Source organism: Zonotrichia albicollis, chromosome 1 (assembly GCF_047830755.1).
Source record: "Zonotrichia albicollis isolate bZonAlb1 chromosome 1, bZonAlb1.hap1, whole genome shotgun sequence".
NCBI classification, from domain to species: Eukaryota; Metazoa; Chordata; class Aves; order Passeriformes; family Passerellidae; genus Zonotrichia; species Zonotrichia albicollis.
In genome coordinates, this window is record NC_133819.1 from 46454990 (window position 1) to 46480561 (window position 25572).

A 25572-nucleotide genomic window follows, 5' to 3' on the forward strand; every position below is an offset into this window, starting at 1 on the left:
TTGGGTGAATAAAAGCATTTTTACTGATGAAAAATATATGTATGAAAAACTTTTGTGTGAAATTATGTAGCATATAAGTAAGATCCTTCAAAGTACAGCTGAGACCGAAATGTCTTCGCAAAGGCAACAAATGCACACTCTCCTTACAGAGCATTTACACCTTCAATTTTACAAAATAGCCACGTTTTCAAAATGCTGCTCTGAAATGCCTGATTAAAAAGGACAGTGAACCACAGTATCCCATCAGCAGCAGTTTATCACATCTATAAATCCAATTTAGATCTTGTTATAACAGGAGTGTGAGACAATAAAGAACAGTGTAAGAGCAGTAAGAGGAGCTTGTTGTTGATAATTGATACAATATATATTTCATAATACCAAAATGAAGATAAAAGTTTTAAATTAAATCAAACAGTTCCGTAAATGAATAATAAACACATCTAAGATAGCACATGTGTGCTCTTCTGTCCAGTTGCCTCCTGGAAGGAATGGAGTGACTTGAGACTGCAATTTACAGGATTTTCTGTAGAATGGAGTTGGCAACTTCCAGGGATTCATCTTTCACCAAGACAATATCATAAGAGTCCATGTATTTTTCCAAAAGCTCATCTACCTAATTGCAAGAAGGAATAAAGAGAAAGACCCCCTTAGTTATAGAATTAATTATTGAAAAAGTTTTTGTCATTAAAATATTGCCCAATCTTTCCACCAAATTCTCAGAATAAGCAATGTAAATAATGTATTACTCCTACAAGTGAATTCCACAGGAGGACAGAGTAGGAGTGCCCTGACCTAAAGTGCATTCCAGGATAAAATAATCATGTTTATTCCAGGGTGTCACACATAGAGATACTGAAAGAAGAACTACTCCTGGAAGAGCAGGGAGATATACAAAATAAAGTTTTCTCTCTCATCAGTCCAAATGGATATTCATTACAAATTAGCAAATAATCAGTTGAGTGTCACTTAAAAACCCCAAAAAGTAAAAAGAAAAAAGGAGGGACTGCCTGGATTTGTTATTTGTGAGATTAAAATTTTTCTCAATTATCAATTTAGTACTGAAAGGAGGAGAAGCCACAGGAATTTAACAGAATTCATGTTTATAGCCTCTGAATTTTACTTCTCTAGGAAACACCTATTTAGAAGTAGCTCTGTACAAAAAACAAGGCAATATATACTTGTGGCTCTGATTCTAACTCCCAGTGCTTCATTCAAAGCTTACAAGGTTATGTAAAGCTACTTACTTTATCATTGAGATAGCCAATCTTAAGAATGTGCTCAACATTTGCTACTCCATCTGCCATACTCAAGTCTCCTTGAGAATCACCTAGCAGTATGATATTGCTGTTGTCTTTTAGCTGTTTGAAGTACTCTGTGTTCTTCAAGGCACCATCATGTTTGTTGTAAACATGAATCAATTCTCCTTTAAATCCTTTTAATATTCCCTATTAAAAAAAGCAACACTGAAGTTATGTCTGGTACCATTCAGGCAGGACAGCATCTAGAATGAAAGAGGTGATGTTACTGGTGAGCCAAGACTGAACTGCAAAATCTGTCATGATGAACAAGATAAATTAGTTTAGAGTAATGTCATGGCTGTGACAGCACAGTTAGGAGCAGGCAGACAATGATTCTCCCTGCTTGGAGGAGTGTACAGATCTATCTCTATATATATCTGTACATATCTATCTTGTAGTGTGTATAAATAGATACTAAATACCACAAATAGTGTGGTATTTATCAAACATGTTTGAGAAGAATGTGTTATTTCATACATACGTTTTCATCAAAGTCCATGAAATTGGAAACCACTTTGACATTAGAATGGTAGACCCCAGCCTGGTGGATTACTTCCTCAAGAATGTCACCAATCCCAGCAGAAAATATGAACACAGGAATATTATGTTCACTGAGCTTATCAAAGAAGTTCTCATATCCTTCTCTGCAACACAGAATGAAAAAACAAATCAAATCTCAAATAAAAAAAGCCAAGAAAAGTTCCAATTTTTAGGAGACAATCACATCATCTTTGGAAAATAATTGATATTTCCTGAGCACTTTACTGCATTTCTTTTAATTCACCTTTTCAGGTCAGCAAGAACCATCAACCTAACACAAGGCATGTTTGCAAGAAACTTTTGCATCTGTTTAGTATTGGTCTGTATAATTTCTGCCCCCAAAATATCTAATCATGTTTTAAAGATTTAAAAACACTTTCCCCTCCCTAAGTACTCCAGAACAAGCAATCAGAGCTCACTCTAGCTACTATCAGGCTGTACATCTCTTTTCAATTTTCCTTGCTTAAATATCTGACTTTTTTTAGGGTCATTACTATAAAACAAATTTTGTCTTTAAATCTTCAAAATATTTATTGTTTTGTTTACTGAAAGTTTTTTACTATGCAGTACCCTATGTATAGCATTCCAAGAACAAGAAAATATTATCTCTATATGCTTTCTCCATACAGACATAAATTGGTAGAATTTTACATTTTAAAAAAAGCATTGTGAAAGTTCTGGAAAGACTTTTAGCTTGTGGATGAAGATTCAGTCAACATGGACTTAAGCTTTCAAACAGGCACAGGTGGGTCCTTGTCTTTTGTACAAAAAATAAGGATTCAGTCAGTGTTATAAACAAATACTTTCACAATTTAAATTCTAACATCCTGTTTCAGTATTCCAAAATTTACAGTTTTACAGGGCTTTCAAAGAGATGGAAATCACAGCACATTTTGGACAAGGATTTTGCTGTCTTTTAAACTTGCCTTCAGCCATAGAAGAACAATATTTAATACAACATATGAAACATGTTCCTCAAGTGTTTCTCAAAGGAATTAAGTTACACTTCACATTACTCTTAAAAAAAAAGGATCACCAGTGCCATTTAAAGAGGATGGAAGTCTACAGAAATTAGGCTTGTAGAGAAGGGACTAAAAAAAGTTTCAGATCTCTGCTTTATACACTGAGATTACTGTCTGCATTTAGATAGATACAACACAACAATTAAGTGGGAGCATGGAGAGCTCAATGTGGTCCAAGGTTAAGGTGTCTCATTCTCAGGAAAATGTGTGGGTTTTTTAATTTCCCTTTTCTGTTTCTTTTCCTCCCCCAACACTCAGGAAGAATCTACAGAAAATGCTCTAAAACAGATTGATATAACTCAAATCAAAAGGAACTTACTTCAGCATAACATCAGATTCCCTTACAATTTCTGCAAACTTGTCCTTCTGTAAGCCTTGTTCAATGAGTAGTGCATGGGATTTATGGTACCTAGAACATAAACAGAAAATGGGTTGAATGTTGCTTACATCACACTGCAACACTTACTAAGGATCACCTTTCATTAAATTTCATTATGAAAAACGCATCCTATATGGTTAATTCTTGCTTATTCAGGTTAAGAGCAAAACAAAACCAGTTGTACAAAACTTAAAGAGATTAATTCAGTTAATGTAATAGCTAAAAGCTAAATACTGCCATTAATTTGCTTTTAGAGACTTACTAAATCTAGTATTAGTACAATCTGAAAATAGGAGTTGTCTCTTACCATTCTACCATATACGGGTATTTCTCTTCAATGGTGAGAGCTGGATCAATTTCAATAGCATAGTAAGTTTCTTTCAGCTGAAGTAACTGAAGGGGGAAAAAAACCCATCAGATGTTTAATGTATTTCATAAAATGCATTGGGCTTTGGTCTAAGCAATCAAAAGAACACTCTTCTCAGGGAATAATGACAAATGTCTGTACAACAAACCAAATGCTTGTAGGTTTTTTGTTTACCTTTTTCCGACATTCATCTGTGATGATCTTAGAGTTATCAATGATGTCTGGGAAAGGGATGAAAAAAAAGACAGTTAAACAAGATGATACATATCTTTTACTTTGCTCTACAGCACTGTAAATGGCACAGATGACAATGTCTGGTGACATACCAATATGTTTCCTCAGAACCTTTCTTACCGGCAACCAGCAAAAAGTACATTTTTCTTCATAAGTATAAAGGTGCCCTTCCCTTAATCTCTGATTTACAAGGTCAGTTACAAGCTTTTGTATCTGTTTCTTGAGATTTAACTGTTTTCAAAATCACCTTGAGGCATCCTATATGTTTTAGAGTTCCCATTTCTCCTTGTTTGTTGCAAAAGGCTACAGCATTAAGGATAAAATTGCCAGTAATTCTAAGGAGTTTACAATCTGATTCTTGCAGGTGTCAGGACTATGATGGGTTCTTGAAAAACAAAAGTCAACCATGCCATATTTAGCCACTAACATCTGAGAGTTCAAAACTTAATGTTTTAATTGTGAATGGCAACTTATCTGATTTAATTCACACAGATTTTGATTATTATATATATATACAAATGCACATAAAAACACAGTCACTAGAATACTTTGTCAGCAGGTTGTACAGATTAGGTAACAAGTCAATATAAAATCTCATTTGGAAATAAATTGAATAGAAAATTAAAATATAGGAAAAACTAAAAAGAGCAAACAAATCAATCTGTATTAAAAAAAAAAAAAAGTACTCACTATGACAAGTTGGACATCTTTTTCCATTGTAGGAAAATCTACTTAATGTCATATCAAAATCTGTAATAATCTATTTAAGGAAAGAAAAAGCAAAACTGTCTTACAACATGGAGGAACAAAATAAAGAATGGCTAGAAATTCTGAACTATCAACAATAGCTGCAGCTGAGTAGCATGTGTGTCACAGAAGCCTCCCTATTCTATTGAGCCATTGTCATGGAAGCTAGCATATCCCAGAAGAGTCATGGTTTTTCTAACAAAACTGTTTTTCTCATTTCTTTGCTGAGAATAGTTTCTGAAATTACTAAGCTTCTATGCTTATGTCATTTACTTAACTAGTGTCAGGCTGAGTTACAGTTGAATCAACAAGGACTACCAAAAGAGTTAACATGTCTAAGTTTTGGAGATTTCTTGAAGGTTGAATTCTATTACATACATACAGTTATGCTTAAATTTTTTAGCATAGAGTAACAATCCCACAGTTGCTTTTATTCCAAACTCTTTGGACCTTTACCTGAAGTTTGGCAGCTCCACCTTTGATGAGGCCACAAATAATCTCCTCTACTCTTGCTGGATCCTTAATATGAACAGTCTTCTTCTGAAATTCTGGCATCTATGAAGAGTAAGAACAAAGACATAAATACACTTGCAGAGGAAAACCTCCAAGGCAACAGCTGCTGTCCATCAGGCTGGAAGCTCTGCATCTACAAACAGTTTCATGTGACATCAAGACATGGTCAGGACAGAAAGACAAGAGTAAGAAGCAGAAAATACTCTGGATGTATTAATCAATGACTGCATACTGTTCTGTTTGCTTACAACATCTGTTTTCATTTCCTTGCCTAGGTATCACTTTGTTCAATAAACTGACACTCAGAAAAGGTCATTATAGTTGTAGGACAAAAGGGAGATATGTAGGAACAGGACATATGGGATCATCTTGTGATTCAGATATGTCACTAGGAGATAGTAAATCTTAAAACTAACTCTCTTTGCAAATAATATGCCATTAAAGTATCAGAGATAAAGAAGACATCTATTGTTTCCTTGAGAATGCTGAATTAGTGTCAACTGGGTATTTCAATACAACAAGGCTGTGCAGCAATCCCTCCTCCCTAGCCCAATCCATCAATTGCTACCATTACCTATTTCACTGCACACTTTTGAAATAACATGATATCACTCTATACATTCCTTTTGGATGAAGTATATTTCTTGAATGTTTTGATAAATGAGGGATATGGTACAAAACAAGAAAAAACCCCCTAAAACCCACAAACCCCCATTCTTTCCCAAACAGTTCCCCAAGCCTTTGTTTACTCTGAGTTTATCTTTAAACTTGCAGAATGGTAGAAGAACTATTTATTTACAGGAATTTCCCAATGCAGCAGGTATTTATTTCCTTTATAATCATGTATGGACCCATTCTAAAGCAAAGAATCTGCAATCTGTTTAAACAGGCATTTATGAGTAGTAAACTTTATTTTTTATTTATAAAACTCCAGAGATGCTAAAGTGTTAGGAATTACATTTTTAACATTCTGATCCTTCAACCTTCCTTTTCTTATAGCTAGCATGTAATCAGTGCTGCAATGAGCTAATTAAAATAAAAGGTGGTGGTGGGGAGATTCTATTTCGGGAAGTTTCTGGATCCAGAGTTCTCGTATGACCAATTGTCAGTAAGTCATGCAGAACTGTTTCTTCCAGCTCTTGATGCCAGTAGGTCTTTTCTTCATTAGTAACAGCCAACTTGCAGTCAAATTGCAATTTGGTTATCACATAAGAAACAGGTGCCATTTTAAGGTATGCAAACATATGTTTTTGTAAGGGAAAAGACACTTGTGTGCCAGACACAAGAGGGATCCAAACATACCTTGAAATATCAGCTCTAGTCCACTCTGTTCTCAGGTGGGAGCAAAACATTGCAGCTACATCCTTATCAGATGAGCAGAGGCTCATCTAACTCTTTGTTCAAAACCCCCACTCACATATTCCTCACATTCCTCAACTACCTGTGTGTTTGGAAAAGTTTGCTTAATGTCTAATCTTCCTTTCTGTAATTTCAAGTCATTCAACTTGGAGAAAAGTGTTCTTTTTCTCAGATACTCACTGGATAAATTTTCCTTTCTGCCTGAAAGTAAAACCCCAGTGTTCTTCAATCTTCTTTTGCAGAACACAATTTTCTAAATCTCTGATAATTCTTGATGTTGCCTTGGCCCACCCAGTTGAACCACATTGTTTTCCAACACAGCATCCATGACTGTGGGTAAAACCTTTCTGCTCTGCTCTGACAAGGCCTTGGCTGGAGGGCCACTCTGGCCTTGTCTTCAGGTAGCATCTCTGCATGTACACTAAAACACATGCCCTGTCTTAGCAGTAATATGGTGAAAATAACTCAAATTCAGTTGGAAATGACCAAATATTCTCCCAAATTACTCTTAGAAAGAAATGGGCATTTGTGCAAAATGTTAAATTTTATATTTAATCCTTCTGGATTGTATCTTTTCTTCCATGTCACTGCTCCTATCTTTCAGTAAAACAAATAATTCTACATCCCCACTGTGCTTACTGCTACTTTCTGACTGATGTCCTCAAAGACACTGCTGAAAACTGAAAACAGAAATCCTTCTAGAACCCTAATCATGAGTCTCTGATAAATTTCCAAGTTTTTCTGCTCATTCAAAAAAGTTTCACCTATACCACAGTACCTTGTCAAAAATTGTCCTGAACAGGGTATTCACTACTTCTTTGCTTTATAAATCTCATAAAGAAACAAACTTTATTAATTTCACTTTGATTGGAAGAATTAAGGTTTTCCTTTCTGATCTTTTGGCAAAGACATTTTTTGTAAAAGTGGTATCTCCTAAGGCAATATCCCTGAGTTCTTTGTGTTGTTGCAGTGCCTGGTTACTACTTCTTTTAGCACAGCAAAGCCACAAAAAGTACATCAGGATTGACTTCCAGCTCTCAGCTACTTCCCAGGCTGGGAATCATTAAGAAAGCTAATGACTGTTGACAAGAAATAGAATTCCTGAAAAATATCCATTAAAGGATTCCCTAATCTTTAGAGATATACCTTTACAAAGCATTTCTTTATTCACAATTAGCAACACATCTAGCCTCACAAAACAAAATATTAATAATCTGTAACTCTTTAAAGGCGCTTTATGGTTTTTCTTTTGTATGTTATATGGTGCTGGTAAACAAAAGTAAGCTTTCCACTTTTTTCTGCATAGACAATATTCTTTATAATGAAGCACAAAGCACTTTGACTTGGTAATTTTTGTACTGTAAATTGACTAATCTAATTCCTTTAACTATCAGCAAATTATATATGTATTTTTAGATTTGGAATGCAAAAATCAAATAGTGAAATCTAAATGCATGCTTTTTAAGGAAGTAGTTAAGCATTATTTGGTTTACTTAGATACTAAGCAACAGATTCCCTAATATAATTAACTTAAACAGATGTTGGGGTAGATGGAGAGATCAGAGGAAGGGACTGGAAAAGGAAAATTGGATTGTTTGGTACTGTTTCATTTCAGACTGAGCCCTTTTGTAAGTTTCTGCAACAACCTAAGGAAAAATCTTGGTAAACACTTTAGTAGATCATGTCAAACAAGAAATTGCTTGAGATTTTAAGTATGATGAAAACTTCCTGCTTTGATGTTGTAAACTCATACTCAAGATCAGTTTATAAGACTAATTTATTTCTAACACACTCTTCATTTTTGCACACAAATTGAAGAGTATTTTAATTTAGGAGTGGGAGAAAGTCTTCTACAGCAAGTATAACCCAGACATTTTCATTCTCTCAGACACTCTTAGAGGAAAAAACAAGTCTATATTACAGGTGTGACATCTGATAAAGCTTCAGACAAATAGGGTTAGACAAAATAGCCACTTTTTCTATCACTAGTTCCTGGTATTAATATTTGCAACTGAACATTAAGCAGCAATTCTTTTATTTATTCTTTATCATTATTATAGTAGAAGTAAATGAAACTGTCTAAGGACTGGGTAAATGAAACTGAAACTGCAGCCACCAATTTTCTGGCAAACTGTTTCCTCCAATGTTTTACACTCCTGCCCAGTTTAGCTGTTGTTTTGTTGTTGCATATTTGCCATTCTTCCCAGTTGAAAGAAAAAAACAGATTCTAGTTAGAAAGAGCTGATAAGACAGCTGAAAGAGTTAGGGTGAAAAGTTCAGTCAATTTGATAAAATTAGTGTTTCTATTTACTGTTTAAGAAAATTCTAGCAGTCAATTCAGTGTGCACACATAAACCTCCCAAAATTCTGATGCACCAGTTGACTGGGATGAGCACAGATAGAGAAGCAGCCAAATAAAAATTTCCACAGCACTTAACCAAGTCAAGAAAGCTTTTCAGAACCAGGAGCTTCTACATACAGAGCTAAAACTACATAAGCACAGGAAAAGCAATTCAAAATTCATTGTGACATCTGAAAGTACATCATGTTAAATCACTTAAGTGCTCCTATTTATTCTGTCATATTATAAAAGTGTGAGAAGAGTTTTGCTTTCTTACCAAGAGCATCTATATGCTAATGAATAGCTCAGAGGCTCGTGTGTCATAAAACATTATGTATGACAACTCCCAAAGGTAATTTGTGGTTGGCATATACACTGGCCACAAATACACTTTAGTTTCTGGTCTCTGACATATTTAGGAGCCTCTGAGAGAAGGAAGAACAAAACTGAAAAAGATTATTTTAAAGGTTGAGCTTAGTTGGATTTATGAAAAAGAAAACAATTATCTGCTTGTTTGTGATAGCAGGTAACTGGAATAAGGATGTAGGAAATGATTTTGTAGCTAAGAATGTTATGGTCATACCTTGAGGAATGAACAGTAATGGATTCACGCAGGTTTGGAAATCCCCCAGTCCTACAAACCACAGAATGGGTCATTTATCACAAGGATAGTTCTGAAAATTACAAATCTATTTAGTACATGAGACATGCATCTGTGTAGCTGGGTTAAGTAAAGAGAAGTGTTTGCCATATTGAATTCTAGTTTTGAAATTAAGTTTCTTATATACAACTGGATAACAGAAGTGCAAAAGAACTGCTTTTATGTATCCAGGTGCTGCTTAGTACATAAGTTGTGTTCTTAGTATGTGAGGCAGCATGTATCTAAGTGCATGCTGTGTCAGTTTGATTATAAAACAGGAGCTGGTGATAAGACCTGTCATTCATTTTAGTGATCTACGTGAATTTACAGCTGCCATCATAGACATTTCCAATTAGGTATCCCAGGAAATTAAAAACTGATTGTGTCCACAAGGAGTAATGTCATGTTCTGGAGCTGGGATTATACTGAATTTTTCAATCTACTGAGTGTTGGAGGTACAGCAGTTGCTTTCCTCCCCCTACCCAGTAAAACAAGTCTTGATGATTAATTAAAAAAAATCTAATAAAAACTCCATATAAAGGACAACTGAGTGACCTTTTGTGTTCACTGTCAGTAATTTTAAGTAGGGAAGGATGAGTTGATGAATTACTTGCTATCTTAACTACATAGAGATATGGCTCATTTCACAACCAACTCTAGACACGGAGCCTAAAATATTACAAGTACTAACTCAATCTGTAGGAGGTTGTCATCATAAGTCTGCTAAGTAATGCTCTGACGAAGGACATAAAAAAATGGTGCAGAGTATTTTTATACTGATACCCTGTAAGCCTACACTACTTGGCAAATACCAAGTTTTCTTATTTTATAAAGACTCATCTAGTATGGAAGCCTCCCAAAAACCAAATCGTTGCTAAGAAAACACCCTGGATTATAAGTGGAAAACATTTTAAGAGAACTTCTCTATAAATTTCAGTGATTGACAGAGTACTTTGTTAGATGTCAGTAATTCTGAATCACAGTAAGAACTGCTCTCACACTTGTAAATGTATTAAAAATATTCCACAAAATTTCAGATTACCATAATGTCATGAAAAGGACAGGGTAACAAATAAGATTGAAATAAAGATCTAGCTGTATTGCTATTGACAGGATGTGAATTTCAAGTATAACACAATTTCTATTTTCCTTCTTTGTTGGTAAACCTGCCTTAGACTAGACTAGGTTTCAAACCTGTTATCTTTTGATAGAGAGAACACACAAGGGTGGGCTGGCAGGGAGAGAGAGCTATCCATGTTATTTCTGAGCAAGGCAAACAGAAATCAAAGTGATAAATTGGTTAGGGGAAAATTATTTGTAAATTTTATTCTAATCTATGTTGGCAGCTTCCAGGTACAAGAGTATAAACCAAGACTAAATGACATTTATTTTGGGAATTGCAGATGCCCAGTTTCAAGGTCTTAGACTAGCTATCACATATATTCACTTATGAACATGTACCAAAAAAGGCAGGGCATGGCAGCAGTGACAGCTGTGAAATTTGATACCCAGAAGCTACAGAAAAGTGGTTTTGGTGTTCTTGGTGGAAGAAAGAAACAGTTTGGTAAAAATACAAAGAAATAGTGTACATTCCTTAATTTACATGTTATTTTCCAATAATTTTTTTTCTTTCTATTATTACAGAACATGACTTGCTCTAGAAAACAAAGCTTAAAAAACTTCTGAAAGCATGCAAGCTTCTCTATGTAATTTCTGCTGCTGGCAACATTTGAATTGCAAGAAACTGGGGAACTATAACAAAATCTACAGAATGACACTGTGAGAATCTTTTCCTCCAAACACTTATGCTCATGTATGAAGCAAGACTGCCTATAATTCAGACAATTTGAATTCTGGCCCATGAGTGCAACAGAGGTCCCTCTTAGCTGCTCCAGCTGTTAGTAGGCTTATATTTTAGACAGGAACATCAAAAGCTACTGGACATGAGTGTAATCACATCAATCACTCCATTATGTGCAGGGAGTCAGGAGAACTTCACTAGTAATCGTGCACTCTTCTAGCATAATCTGAGCTCAGGACACAGAGACTCACTAATTTATAATTCCCAAAACCATAATACATGTTATATTCAGATGATGCAAACTCAAATATGGTAAGAAATCCTTAGTTACTAGTAATTACCAAATTACTATTTTAGTAGTTCTGCCAAGAAATAGCCTTAGGACTACTTAGTAAAAGAGTAGTTATTATGGGAATGAAATAACAGAACACTAAGTATCTTCACAGTTACTTGATAACATGCTGTAAAACTAGATACCCAGCACAGGTTATATGAAATAACTGAAAATGGGTTCACTGCTTAAGCTATTTTAAGACATGGCATAGGATGCACACTAAAAATAATTTTTCCTGGTTTACGGTGTTTATTTATTTACATATTTTTATACTTAATGTGCTGGATTCTGATACTGAATTTGGAAAAAAAAACCCTTATAAAAATCTGGAGAGAGCGCTTTCACAGAAAACACGACAACAGCATTTCCTCTTGTGTTTTTAAAGGAGAGTACCTGTGCGTTGAGCTTAGGGCACTCCTGATTCTTCTGTCCTTGATTTTGTCCTACTGCAACAGCATAGGTGGCAAGCAGAGTCCAGAGATGCAGAGCTTGCATGCAGGCTGCCAACAAAAACCAACCAAATCCTTTTAAGAATTGGTCTGCTATATTATGTGGTCTTTCTATTCCTGCTGCATAAAATAAAAGCCAACATGCACGGTACATAGCGACATCACTGTGAAAATACCAAGACTCCAGAACAGTCTGTTACATAGTTAGAAGTAGAGGAACATTTAAGCTATTCAATGAAAACCACTAAGTATATTTATTCCTTTGATGCTGTTGCTCATTCTGTGCTATCATATTTTTATTTAAAAATACAGTTTTTTAGGTTTTTTCACAGTCACAATTAACAACAGCAAGTAAGCCCTCAGCTCCTAACCCTGGCTTAAAAACACAGGCAAGAAGACAGTCAATACTGCTGACAGAAGCTGTGCACACTTACCCGAGGGTTTTGCAGGAGCAGCTGCAGAAGCAAAAGAAAATTCCTCTTGCTTGAGACACACTAATATAGCAGCCCAGGGTGCAGTTGAGGGCGTTACCAAATACAGCCTGACTAATCCCCGTGCAAAACCCCAGGGTCCTGTGACGCACGTCAGCACTGCACAGCAGTTTGTTATGCTCAGCAGTACAGCCCGACGGGCTTACAGATCATCAGCTGGTGCACCAACAACAAAACCTTTGACCTTCACTGAATGAACAGCTTTCATGGATGCAGCAGGCAAATTTGGGCTGCTCTAACAGAGGAAGGCAGCTGTTGTTCAAAACAGAAGTTTACTATTTTGTTATTTTTTAGCTCTTTTACAAAATCTTTCAAAGTATTTTAGGATTTCCTGTTGCACAGTGCCACAAATTTCTTAGAGCTTCGTTTACATGGTTTCATAAATGTTTACTAGGCAGCACACATTTATTAATGTAGAAGGAGCAAATGAATTAATGAATCTTTGTTTTGGCTGTAATTATCTGTGTGATACTGAAACAGGAAATCAAGGAGCCTTGTTTGTCAAGATTTTTGAGAGCCGAGGCAACTCCACATAGTTTTAGAAGTTTGTCATTAGGCATGCTGCCTGATCAAAGACCATAACTAGGTGACAGAAGATGGATTAAAAAGAAATGTTTTTTAGAGTGAGGGGATGAAAGACCTATTGTCTAATTGTATTTTACATTTTGAAGCTGTGTAAATGCTAGTGTCACGCAAAGCTGACTATTGCTATGGCAGCAGTGCAAGCTTCTCTACTACTACCATAACTCATGTTCAACCTCAGGTTTATGATCCCTGTTTCAGGATGCCAGGACTAACCACCACCATCAGGCCAATTCACACATGGACACTAATGTGACCAGTGTAATTGTCAGAGCTGAAGCAAGGGCAGGTTACAAGTGTAGCACGTACAAAACCCGTAACGCTATAAAAAAAACCAACAATAGCAGGGCTCTAGAAATTAATTAATTATGAAAATATCTGGTGTGCTTTCTGCACTAAAAAACAAACAAAACAACAGACTTTCTGAAGGATACAGTAGATCCATATGTTTTGTGTCTGCATTCCAACTGTAGGCTACTATGTAGTCTATCAGGATTCCTCAGTGTATCTGACCTACATGTGCACTTTCATTTTGTTTTCAGAGGTGTTCTCTGTTTTGAGCCAACGGAACAACTGAATACTTGAGCTAATACAAAACATGCAACTTTACTCAACACTTATCCTCTTAGAATTGACCAAGATCCCCTGAAATGTACATGTTAAATTCTGCTGTATCCTGAAGCAGTGAAAGAGTTTGAAAGACATGTTCAAAATATAACATAATCCCTGCTATGACTGTATACAGTAAATTGAACTTACCTGGCATTGGTATTGCCAGGATTCATAGCTATCACTAAACTACTTGTTATAGCATTTGTACACTGTTGTAATAGGTAACATTCAGAGAATTTTACCCTTAATAGTATTTTAATATAGGCAGCATGCTTTTCATTAATATTTTTATAATCATATTTGGGGAACATATGTATGGTGCAGTGTATTGAATAAATATGAATTATTTGCACAAAAAAAAGGATTTTATGTCCCTGCTAGATTTCCAATGTTAAGAAAATGTTACAAACAATGATGTAAAATACTATTGCTAGATGATTCATGTAGTTCAGGTAAGACATCACTTGAAACATTCAGTTTGCAAAGAACCTGCCTTTGAGCTGTCAAGAATCTAAAGAAAGCTAGTTTCCCTTTCAGAAAGCTGGGGAAACCATCCAAAACAAAACCAAGATGTTTTTAAAAAATATTTTATTAATTTTTTAAAAAATAAAAAAAAATAGTTACAGAAATTAAGTCCAACTCTTACAGACTGTTTTTGGTATACCAGACTAATTAGAAAGCATTCTAAATGAACTATTACAGCCTCAGTGAAAGCCCTAGAAAATGGCATGAGCAAAATTTCTGTAAACATTAATACAGCCAACACCTAATTCTTAGAAAAACATCTACACTATCTTTATCAACAGTGTACTTTCACTCTAATGAACATGCCATACATGAAATTTCTCAGCTACAAAACCAGACTGTCTTTGCAACTCCAAGAAATCTTTGTGTACAACACTTTAATTACCACAGCTCCTACTAACCACATGCTATTACTGCTGATTTGAGCCTGTTGAGCATTTTGTTTACAGTGTTTAATGTCTGGTAAAAGAGGAGTTAAAATGAACACTGAACACTGATTTTTTCACAGAGAGAGAAATAAACTCCAGCATGACATTTCTACTCTTGAAATATGGAAGGACATTTCAATATATTTCAAGAACCACAAACAGAAGAGGTGTAGTTATTTCAACAGATAGATTCTATTTTAACATTTTCTCTTTGGCTGAGGGCCATATCTTGACTACAGAGTATTCTATGCAGAAAAAGAGAGAGAGGAAAAAAAGAACAACACTGAAAACACTAGATGATTTATAATTTATATAAGACTGGGAAAAGGTTCAACTTTATATGCTCATGTGTTAGGTGAACTTGGTTTGTAGAGGATGCTCTTGAATATGAAGCACTGCAAGTTTTAGTCTAAAGCAAAGAAAAGCTGGTTCTACCAGTCCTTCCACACCCGTGACCTAGGTTGCATCCATTTGTGGAAAGAATTAGCACAGGTATATTGCCTAAGCAAGTAAGCTGAGCTTTTTCTTTAACTAATAAATGGAATACTTCAACTAAACTGACATAAACTTTTAAAGATCAAGAAAGAGATAATACCTTTTTAGAATATTTCCTACAATATTTAGAGGTTACTGAATTCTGTCTAAGGTGATTGAATCTTTGGTGTAAACATTAGCTAGTGTCTTATGAGCTTACTAGCTTTTATTCCTGTTTAGTGACCCTACCACAACTGAACAATTTTTGAATATATCCCTCTATATTTAGTATGTTGCTTGACTTTACTTGGGCAATACCTTGCTTTATTGTAGGGATCAATTTTAAACATTAAAGATCTTTATTTGTTGCCTAATTTTGCTTTTGTACTAAGTTTACTTAGTACATATTTTCCAAAACAGCCTACTTGATATAACCTCATGACACAGGGAAAGGTACCTCAAGTACCAAGACCAAGCAGAAGAAAGGAACCAACACAATCCTACTGTACTCAAACACGATTATTATTCATGCCCTAGTGAATTGAGTTAATGAGCAGCATAATGGCTCCAGGAATAGCTTTTTACAGCTGTGACAATTACAAGGAAAGTAAGATCAGTGGTCAGTTTGATGAAGCTGGGGTACATAAAGGTTTAGAAGGTTGCTTGCAGGAATTTTGGATACCACTTATCTTTGCAGTACAGGTTTGGTGTAAAAACCCATGGCAGCCATATTTACAGTTGGTAGGACACAAAGAACTATGATTTGTATATGAAAGTGTGTGTCTGTCACAGAGATCACTTGTGAAGAGTTAAGCAATTCTAAAAAGAAAGAGCTTGAACAGCACGTTATAAAAAAGTGCTAAGAACATACTAAAGACTGAATGCAACAAATTGTGATAAATCCAGAGATGGCACATGCTAAGTAGGTGAGGCTCTCAACCTGAATGGTATCACAAGACATACTTGTGATATTAAAGTCTCTATATCTTTTAATAGAGATTTTCTTGATCTGATCAGAGATCCAGGTTTCTTTACAGTTGATGGGAAAACTGGTGATCATCCAATAGTTGATCATTTATGGCTGTACTGAACACAAAGCTTAATGTCAACACACACACTAAAACAAGTCCTTAAGCATTTCTTCTTCTGTTTAATACATTTCTCTGATGATAGAATAAAAGATATTGCAGCATCACTGTCCCTTATGCAGCTTCTTGCGCTTACAAAATCATTCTAAAAGAAGAGATTTCTGTTGGTGATAGATCAACAGATATTTTGGCTCTTACAAGAAAATGAAGAACTAATAATAACTAGGATCTACATTTCCAGTATTTCCTGTGATCCTGTCAATTACGAGTTTGGGCAAGAATTTAGTCTGAGAGAATAAAGGAGGTACAAAACATACAGAGCAGTTCTGGGGTGAATGAATGCAGCTCAGAATAGGCATTTTTTTCTCTGATTGTATATTAGGAGAATCATCTAATCTTTGTGCCTAGCTGCCATTCCCTCATTGTGGAGGGATTTAACCTCTATAACTGGCAGGCTAAAAGAAAAGGTATGTATTATTTTGTTATCAGTAAGTATCTCAAAATGATGAAGAGATCTTCAGACATTTCTAATGATAATCTTGGAAATACCACAACTACCTAACCAAATTTAAACTGATGGGTTTTTAATCATCATTGCTTCTCTCTTTCCCTTGTGAAAAAAAAAAGAATATAAAAATATTCTAAATGTAAGCAAGTTCAGATCAACACAATTAATCACATTACACTTAATTTTTAAAAATAGCTTCTAAAGCATCAGGATTGAAAGAAGAATTCAAGGTTGTAACACCCTTTCATTGCTTGGCAGAAGAATATGGAGGATTTTTTCTTGGCCTTCATACACACATTTCACTATTCTTACCAGAGCTTTTAGGATAAAATCTTTATAAATCCATTATGAACTTGGAGCCTAAATACCAAAACCAGTTCTGGTTACTCAACCTTACATGGAATAAACTAGAACTGGAAAAGGCTCGAGTTTTAACTCCATCCTTCCTTTTTCTTGCCAGTTCTTCTGAGAACACAGATAATCATTTTTGAAAAATAAGAATTTTTTATTTGAATGGTACTCTCATTTTCCTTTAATACTGCTATGGAGTATGTTGGAGTCTGCCTGTCTGAAAGATCCATTTCCCTACATTATACAGAATCTAATGCTTTCTTAAAGAATGCTTCCAGGTGAGGCTGCTGGTACAAACAATCCTTTTCAAAATAGCTAGGCAAACAAAGTAGAATTCTAATTACTGGCAGTATGTAAATATACTGTGGTACATTTACAAATCATTGATTCTTAATTAGCTATCAGGTATGCAAAACCTCACCTTGCATAATAAGGTCAATTTGATGAGCCATACTATTTTCTCCCCAAACCGTACATTCGCATGTATACCTTTTATAATTACATATCCTGTATATATCTACATGGACATGCATTGAAAGAACTTAAACAAATGCCTATTTCCCTAGAAGCTTCCCATGTAACACTGTCTAGAATGGAATTTGCATTAAGGCCAAGGCTTGGACTGAAGCAGTTGCTGCTGATTCTCTTTTTCTCTTATCTGTTTCTAAGAAAAAAAAAATCAGCTTAGATTTTTTTTCACTAAGCCTAAGAATCCTGTATCTAGATCAAATAAACTCTGACCCTTGAATAGTGGAGTTGTGGGACTCAGTTTGAAAGCAAAGTCAGCAGGACAAAGTTTAATCTACAATACATTACCAGACACTACATGGAAGAATTAAGTGCTAATATAATATTCCAATTAAATTACACATTGAGACTAATGAAGTTTTTAACTGGTAGGTTCTCTTTGATTACAAACTCTTTTTTAAAATTAGTGAAAAAAAAATTCCATTAAATCAAAAGATGGAATACAACTACCAAACACTCCTTTTACAGGTAAAAGGCAGAAGCATCATGGCTTGAGGCATGAAGAATTGTTTTGACTCCACATCTCTGTGTTTTATGAGTGTTTCTCACTGCTGGATCCATTCAAAGATGCTGGATGCCATATTTCTTGTATCTCTGTGTATTTGCCTTCTGGAAGAGTTCAAAACCAATACTGCCTCTACTATTCTTTGCACTCTACTACTGCTTAAGTACCGAGAGTGCTCCTGCTTTGTGCTAATGCCTACCCTTCAGTTTCATGTATGATTTTTCCATGGAAACGTGCAGACCAAACTGAGGCTTACCCATCAGTGATACTCACTGCAAAGGCACATGCAGCTGATAATAGCAAGTGTTGCCAAATAGCTGCTGAGTGAAAAAATCACACTTTTGGTCTGATAACTAGTAAGTTTCTGACAAAGAGGGAAAGCTTTAAGGGAACAAGATTAATGGAATATTTCAGTGGCATTCATTCTGTCATTTTAACTCCAAGGTAAAAGAAAACTAAACCACAAATAAACTAGGATTATTTCAGTGATCCAATTTGCAGAGCAGACAAACAAATCTTTATAAAGGAGTACAGGAAGGAAATGACAGTTAATGAGTGGGAAACAAGTAAGAACAAGCACATTTGAACAGGAATTTTCTTGGTGGCAAACCCAGCTCAGGAAGTCTGAAAGTCTGTATACAGACACTTAATTATCCAAGTCTGGGCTTTACCCCAGCCCTTTCAAAAAAAAAAAAAAAAAAAATTTAAAAGTATTGAGATTTATGAAAGTAGGAGCCACATTTCTTTTCAGCAATAGGTATTACTGCTATAATTTAGAGAAATGTTGTTTAAAATTATTTTTGTAATTATCTTCTGAGGTAAGTCAGTGCAATTCTCTACTATTTTAAGGTATTAGTGAATGAAAATATTATAGTTACTTTTAGTATTTAAACATGGTGTCTTCTTTGACCTGTGTGCTGCAATCTTAAACATATGTCCACTTGTACTGAAAAATGCCTTCTCTTTTTCTTTTGGCATTTATACAAAGCACTCTTGTTTAGGCCAATTTAAAAAATTCTGTGGACTTTTAATGGACACTGATTTTTTTTCTTGAACCATCAGAAGCTCCCCATAAATAACCTATAAAAAAGTTGACTAACCAACAGCCCCAGATTCCAATCTAATGGCACATTGCCCGTCAAACTGCTGCATGATAGCCATTGAACTAAAATGTTGCTTACTGCAGTCATAAGTTCTGTGATGTTTTACAGCAGCTGACCCCTGGTGATTGATGACTTTTGGATGGGAGAAAGAGACTGACATCCAACAACTGGTCAAGATAAGAGCTGCATGAAGACTGTGCCCCGGGAAGAAGAAGTCTCTGCAGATCAACTACTGCAGTGCTGTGACTGCAAGAAGGCCAGTTAGACTTCACACACACCCTCCATGGCAATATAAACGACTCTCTTGCCCAGTCTTATCTGGCCTTCTATCCCTGCGCAGTGGTTGGGGAAGGAAGGCAGGGAGAATAGCTGGGAAATGTTCCTGCCTCTCAGCTGTGCTTAGCCTGATTTCGGCGGCGCAGCGGGAGCAGCCCGGCTGAACGCGCCGGACCGCAGCGGGCAGTGGCTGGGATAAGGCCCCGCTGAGGGCCAGGATTCCCTGCAGGGCCAGGCTCCGGCTCCTTCCACAGCAGCGGCCGCCGCCTCACACACGGCCCCTGCCAGCGCCACCTGCTGCTCCAGGCCGTCGGCTGCAGCTCGAGCAGCCCGACCCGACCCGCCGCCGTGAAAACCAATTAATTACTCTCTGACAAACGCACCAAAACACGGCAACAAAAGCTAAGTCTGCTTCTCTTCTAGGATTTTTCCTCTCTCCAGTAACAACCCTTTGCAGGAGGTGAAGTGTACGCTGTATTTCACTTGCACAAAATACATTTGTGTATGCACAAATACACACATAATGATCCACAATGGTGGATCATTACTTGAACTAGCCAACACAGAAAAGAATATTTTGCATGTATGATGTAATTCATGCCAGTGAAAATAAAACGTAAAAGGAAGCTGTGGTGGGGTTTTTTTTGTGCGATTTTTTGTTTGTTTGGTTGGTTTCTTTTAAAGAAAGGACTTCAAAAGTTCAGGCATTGAGCAAGTTTCCAGTGCAGACCTACGCAAATTGCAATATTTTTACAATATTTACAGGTACACTGCTATTGAAGTCACTGCTAGTATTCACCTAGTTATAAATGCAGGGATCCATACCCTGGGTCTCTTATATTGATCAGTTTAGATACTTTCTATAAAAGCTGGTAGTTCTTGTTAACTCAAGACTGAAGGTATGACTGGAATGCTATGCAACTTAAATTCATAACATGAACAGATTTGCAATGATATGCATATTCAGGCGAAAAACTAAAAAATCCCTTATTGCTGCTTATATTGTTTGACAGTTAAAGGTAAACATGTTTAAGACTTGCAGTATTTAAGCTGTAAAAGAGTTTAAAAGATGCCATAGATCAACTGGTAAAAACGAGTCATCACAAACATGAGAAAAATCACTTAAAATATGACTTAACACATAGCAACCATTTACTAAAAGGTAAATATATTTCAGAGCAAAATGACTAATTGAAAGATTGCTTTTCTGTCTTGGAGAAAGACTTTATACAAAAGATAAAAGAAAGCAGCAAAAAAGCTTTTCTGAGCCTAAATCCACAATCTATACTGTATCCTGACATCTACACTGACGACCTGGAACTCAGTTTTCAGATACAGATCATCAGGATGTTTTTGATAACTGTTATTACTTGCATAAATGAGTTCTAAAGAAACTAATGCAGAATCATAGATTTAATCTTCCCATACCCATCCCTTGTAAGAATGTAGGTTTCAAATTACTGAATTAAAAAAAAAAAACCAACACAGGCAGGAGCAGTTTCAGAAAATGAAGACCTACTTCTGAAACAGATAGCTGCATTGTAGGATCAGTTTACTATATTAAATGAAGTAAAATATTAATATGTACATAATTTTGACAATGAGAGGAGAAAACAATGGAATTCAATCAATTTTCATTCTCCTGGGATACAAATTTCCTAAATTTCTAACTGAATTATTTTACATTGAGAATGAAACCTGTTATTGGTATCCAAGTTGTACCAACATGCATTGTCCTTAGGGTTTTTCCTGCACTGTGAAAACTTGCTTTACAAGCCACATGTAAGGTGACTTATATGATGCACAGTGGCTGACATTAGGCAGCCAGGTATCATGCACTATCTAGGTGGCATAAATTGTGATTATCTCTGCAAACAGCATGAGGGCAAAACAACCTTGTTTTAGTAACTGGTGTCTACCACTGCCAGTTGATTTTTCTATTGAGGAATACAGTCTAAACAAAACCCAAGGTTTATAGGAATAGTTATATCTCCAGTACTCATGTCAAATTTAACTTGGTTTTAAAATGTTAACAATAATCTAAAAATTATTCTAATACTCTAATAATGTAGGGGCTCTCAGTCACATGTCAATAGGTAGCAGTGGTATTAGGAGTTCTTTCACTTTTCACTGCTTAGGTGCATTTATCACAGCACCATTCTTTTTGAACAATATTATTCCCAAATGGATCATCTCACTGCATGGCTCTTGAGCATATCCAGACAGTGACAATGTCTTGACAAAGGCTTCATTAGAGGGAGTCCATCTTCCTTCCATCCCCCTTTTAGTGATTCCAGTTTACTCAGACTCAAACCCTTCTTCAGCTCTGTATAGGCATAAGCACATGACAGATTGCAAATACCAACCACTTGGACTCCTGAATATGTATGCTACACATTACACACTCCTCTGCTTTTTACTCTGCTGGGAGGTCAACCTGCCAGAGTAACGTCACAGTTACTATAACAACTAGTTACCAGCAACAAGACAAGAATAATGAAGTGGTGTGTGATTGCTGCCAGTTGTATCTTCATCTCTGGCACAAATGCTCTTGTGCCCTATGAAACAAGAACACAGGCTCACCAGAGACTGCCAGGTAAAAGAAAATAATAATAACAATAAAAAAAAATACACTTCCCTATTCCTCTAATAGAATATATACTCACAGAATATGTTCCTTTATTTCTTAGGCAAGTAGACAGATAGCAGTTACCTTGCTTCTTATTAATTTCCTTATTTCCCCCCAGGTAAACACTACTACTGCAAAAATCCATGCATTTCTTCCCTTGAACACAATAAACTGTGCACTGCCCAGAGACAGTTGAGTGAGTGAAACGTTTCCTGTAAACTGACACTCTGCTTTAAAGCTGAGTTCAATTTGTTGTTGCTGAACTTTGATACAAAGTCTCTTTTTCGTGTAATTACACCTCTCACTTAAGGGGCAGATTGGAGAAATGGACAAATGTAACTACACATTTGTCCAGTTTTCTGGAAAACAAACCTGAGAGAGGAAGTCTCAGTTTAAGGTATTCTCCTATTCTGTTTTCAACTAGCTCTATTCCGTTTCTTATTCTAACAGAAAATAAAAAAAATTAAAACTCCAAAACCAAAGAGTGAGGAACAAGCTGCTGAAAAAAACCCCAAGATTTTAACAACTTTATTTATGAAACAGACAACAAAATATACTGTTACTCCTCTAAGAAGTTTTTTCTTATGTTAAGTGGTTAAGTGCACATTTTAATTAATTTGGGCTACTGTTTACAGGGGAATGTTTCTGAAATATTTAGGCAATGTTTTTCACTCTAGTTTGTGAACACTGGTTTTCTGCCAAACTGATCAAAAGCTCAGCAAAAAGTATTCAATCAAAAATTGAAGTCTATTGGCAATACAACTATTTGCTTTATAGGAATACACAACTTAATTGCAAACTTGTCTGTGGCTTGAAAAATCCAAAAGACTGAACATTACTCTAAGGTTTCGTCTCTTTCTAAAATAGCCTGGAAACATTTTCTAGAAAGTTACTCTGAAAATCTAATTAATTGTCAACCATCCCTTTAAATTAGAGTGAGCAACCTTGTAGCTAACTTTTGCTTTCACCTGACTGTGTAAACACTTGTACAGTTTCACAAAATTGGCAACGTGGCTGTGCTAAGTAATAGCACAAGGCTTGGAGAGATGTTTGTTTCTTACCACACAGAGTGAAACTTCTGGACCATTACTATTAATGCCTCTGTTACTTCAGAAGTGGAGCTGAAGTAACTCTGTCTACATTCATGAGTGCCTAAGGGAAACTCCCTGTTTGCAAACTACACACTGCGGAGGAAGACACAATATTAACATTTTAATTATAAATTTAAGCCTTTTTTATCAAATAAGTTGAAGCAATTTTAAGATGTCTCCATTAAGCTTAAATTTCTCTCTCAGGCTAATTGGTGTGCTTAAGGAATTAATCTACTGAAATGTGAGCCAGATATTTAAGAATTACCTGATTTCATTATTCAGCAAGGAAAGAGGGTTACCCTTTCCCACAATGCTTGAGAATCCTTTCCACTTTTCTTCACAACATTTCTTCCGGGCATCATAATCCTTGATATTAACTTCTCTTACAGATGTTCTCTTTGATTTGTAAAAGTTCCTGTCTTTTTAGCACTTAAAGCTATATAATTTTTTTTACTTATACTTGGGTTTTTATATTCTTCTAACTTTATTTTGACTAAGAAAGAAAAATTGCTGTAGTTAATTATAATGAAATAATGTTTCATTCACATAACTAAGATGTAAATAAGCCTGATCCCAACTGCTTTTGATAAAAGTTATACATCAAGGTAATTCTGAGTCTAATGTGGATATAAAACCACAGTGCAATGTTCCCCAAAGAAAATTTGAACCAAAAAACTCTGCTGAAAATATAAGAATGAGCCCATAATTTTAATCTGACACAGAAGACCAGCCAGGTATTGGAAGAAAATACATTTCAATAAGGCAGTATTGTTTCTTACCACCATAGTAAATTACACTAAGTTACAGACTGGAAAAAGCATCTTCTCCACAGTTCAAAGAAAAGTCCCCCTTGTCATAAAATAAAACTGATACAGTGTCTCATAAATGACAAACATTGAATCAAATCTGCATTGGTGGATAAAAGAAAGTTCTTCCGAATGCAGCATATTCAAATAAAACGCATGTACACATTTTTGCCCATACTTGACAAACTCAATGCCTTGGTATGAACTTTATATAACTATTTCATTTATTTCAAAGAAATTGCACAGCCTGAATACATGTGTCCACTGAAAATACTACGTAAGAAAGAAGACCTGCATCTTTAGAATTAAGGCTATTTGCTAGTTAAAGTGGCAATCCAAAGTTTCTGCTCTCCCACAAGCCATTGGAACTGTGCTTGGAGAAAATAAAAACCAAGTCATTCCTCTCCAAATTGTCAGACGACATGAGATGACATGACTGATGACTAGAAACAGTTTTTTTTTTTCAACAGTAAGTGATGCCTCTACAATGAGCAAAAAATCCAAGTAGAATTCTTCTTCGGACCCACATTATCACGAACTGCCCTGCATGAATTCCACTGGCAAGCACGGCAATGTGCGGCCAAGTGAGCACTTAGGCAGCTCGCAATTTACATACAGAATCCTAGCTCTTACTAAAATCTGTTTCCACGTGTAATTATAAAAATTCATCAGAGCTTTGAGTAAAATTCAGCAGGGCATCACAAAATACCCATTAGCTAGCATCAAGTGCCTTGACGATTTCAGTTCAGTTCTTCAGTACGGCGGTGTCCAAATCACAAAATCTGAAGGACTTCCACATAACGAGCATGTTGTCCAAACTAAGATCTTTTACGACCCAGTTATTCATAAGCAGATATTTAAATAATTTCCTAAACAGCAAGTTTAACAAGGGCAGCTAGACAGAGCGAGCTCCATCTTCCTTTTATAGTAACCGTGAACAGACTGTGCTTCCCAGTTTCAACAGATGGTTGAACACGTGCTGTGTGCGTGTCCATTTTTCTTTTAAACTAACTGCGAGCAGGCTTGTAAATTACCACCAAGACCCACGGGTACGTATGTATCCTACAGGTGTATACGGGCCGGACAGCGCAGGGCAGGGCGGCGCAGACCCTTTCCTCACGCACCTTTTCCGTGCCAGTGGGTCACGCCGAGGAGGAAGGAACAGCTGCTCCTGCCTCCAGCGCTTGTCCTTACAGAAAACCCAAAGTGAGCTCAAGGTCCCCCCTCTGCCCCTCCAGATATGATATCCCCTCGGGATACCGCCTGGCTCCGCGGGAGCGGCCGTGGGGAGCCGCCGGCCGCAGCAGAGGAAGGGCAAGGAGAAGGGCGTGCGTGCCGGGGCCGAGGGGCTCTCGGCCTCTTACCACGTACCATCTCGATGATCTTGGTCTTCTTACCCGTCTTCTTCTTCATGGTGAAGATGTACTGCGCCAGCACCACCCCGCCCACCAGCGCGCACACGCTGGCGCTCGCCACCGCTCCCATCTTGGCCACGGCGGTCCTGTCCATGATAGTAGTTCCCGGGGCGCCGGGAGCCGCTGCGGGGAAGCG

General features: G+C 36.4%; 1 protein-coding gene across 6 annotated transcripts; it reads right to left on the reverse strand.

Moving 5' to 3' along the window:
• NT5C3A (5'-nucleotidase, cytosolic IIIA) lies at positions 1 to 25559 on the reverse strand. 6 transcript variants are annotated; one of them, XM_074540335.1, is made up of 10 exons: positions 25419 to 25552; positions 11969 to 12075; positions 5044 to 5142; positions 4531 to 4600; positions 3781 to 3827; positions 3547 to 3632; positions 3180 to 3269; positions 1780 to 1942; positions 1245 to 1445; positions 1 to 613 (listed from the first exon to the last, which is right to left on the reverse strand). In XM_074540335.1, the coding sequence occupies exons 1-10, from the start codon at positions 25528 to 25530 to the stop codon at positions 512 to 514; spliced, it is 1077 nt and encodes a 358-aa protein (XP_074396436.1). In that variant the 5' UTR covers positions 25531 to 25552; the 3' UTR covers positions 1 to 511. The 6 variants fall into 6 exon arrangements, with proteins under 6 accessions (XP_074396436.1, XP_074396451.1, XP_005485917.1 ...); XM_074540350.1 differs by having other exon boundaries at positions 25393 to 25533; XM_005485860.3 differs by lacking the exon at positions 25419 to 25552 and adding an exon at positions 12459 to 12610.
• Positions 25560 to 25572: the final 13 nt, after the last annotated feature.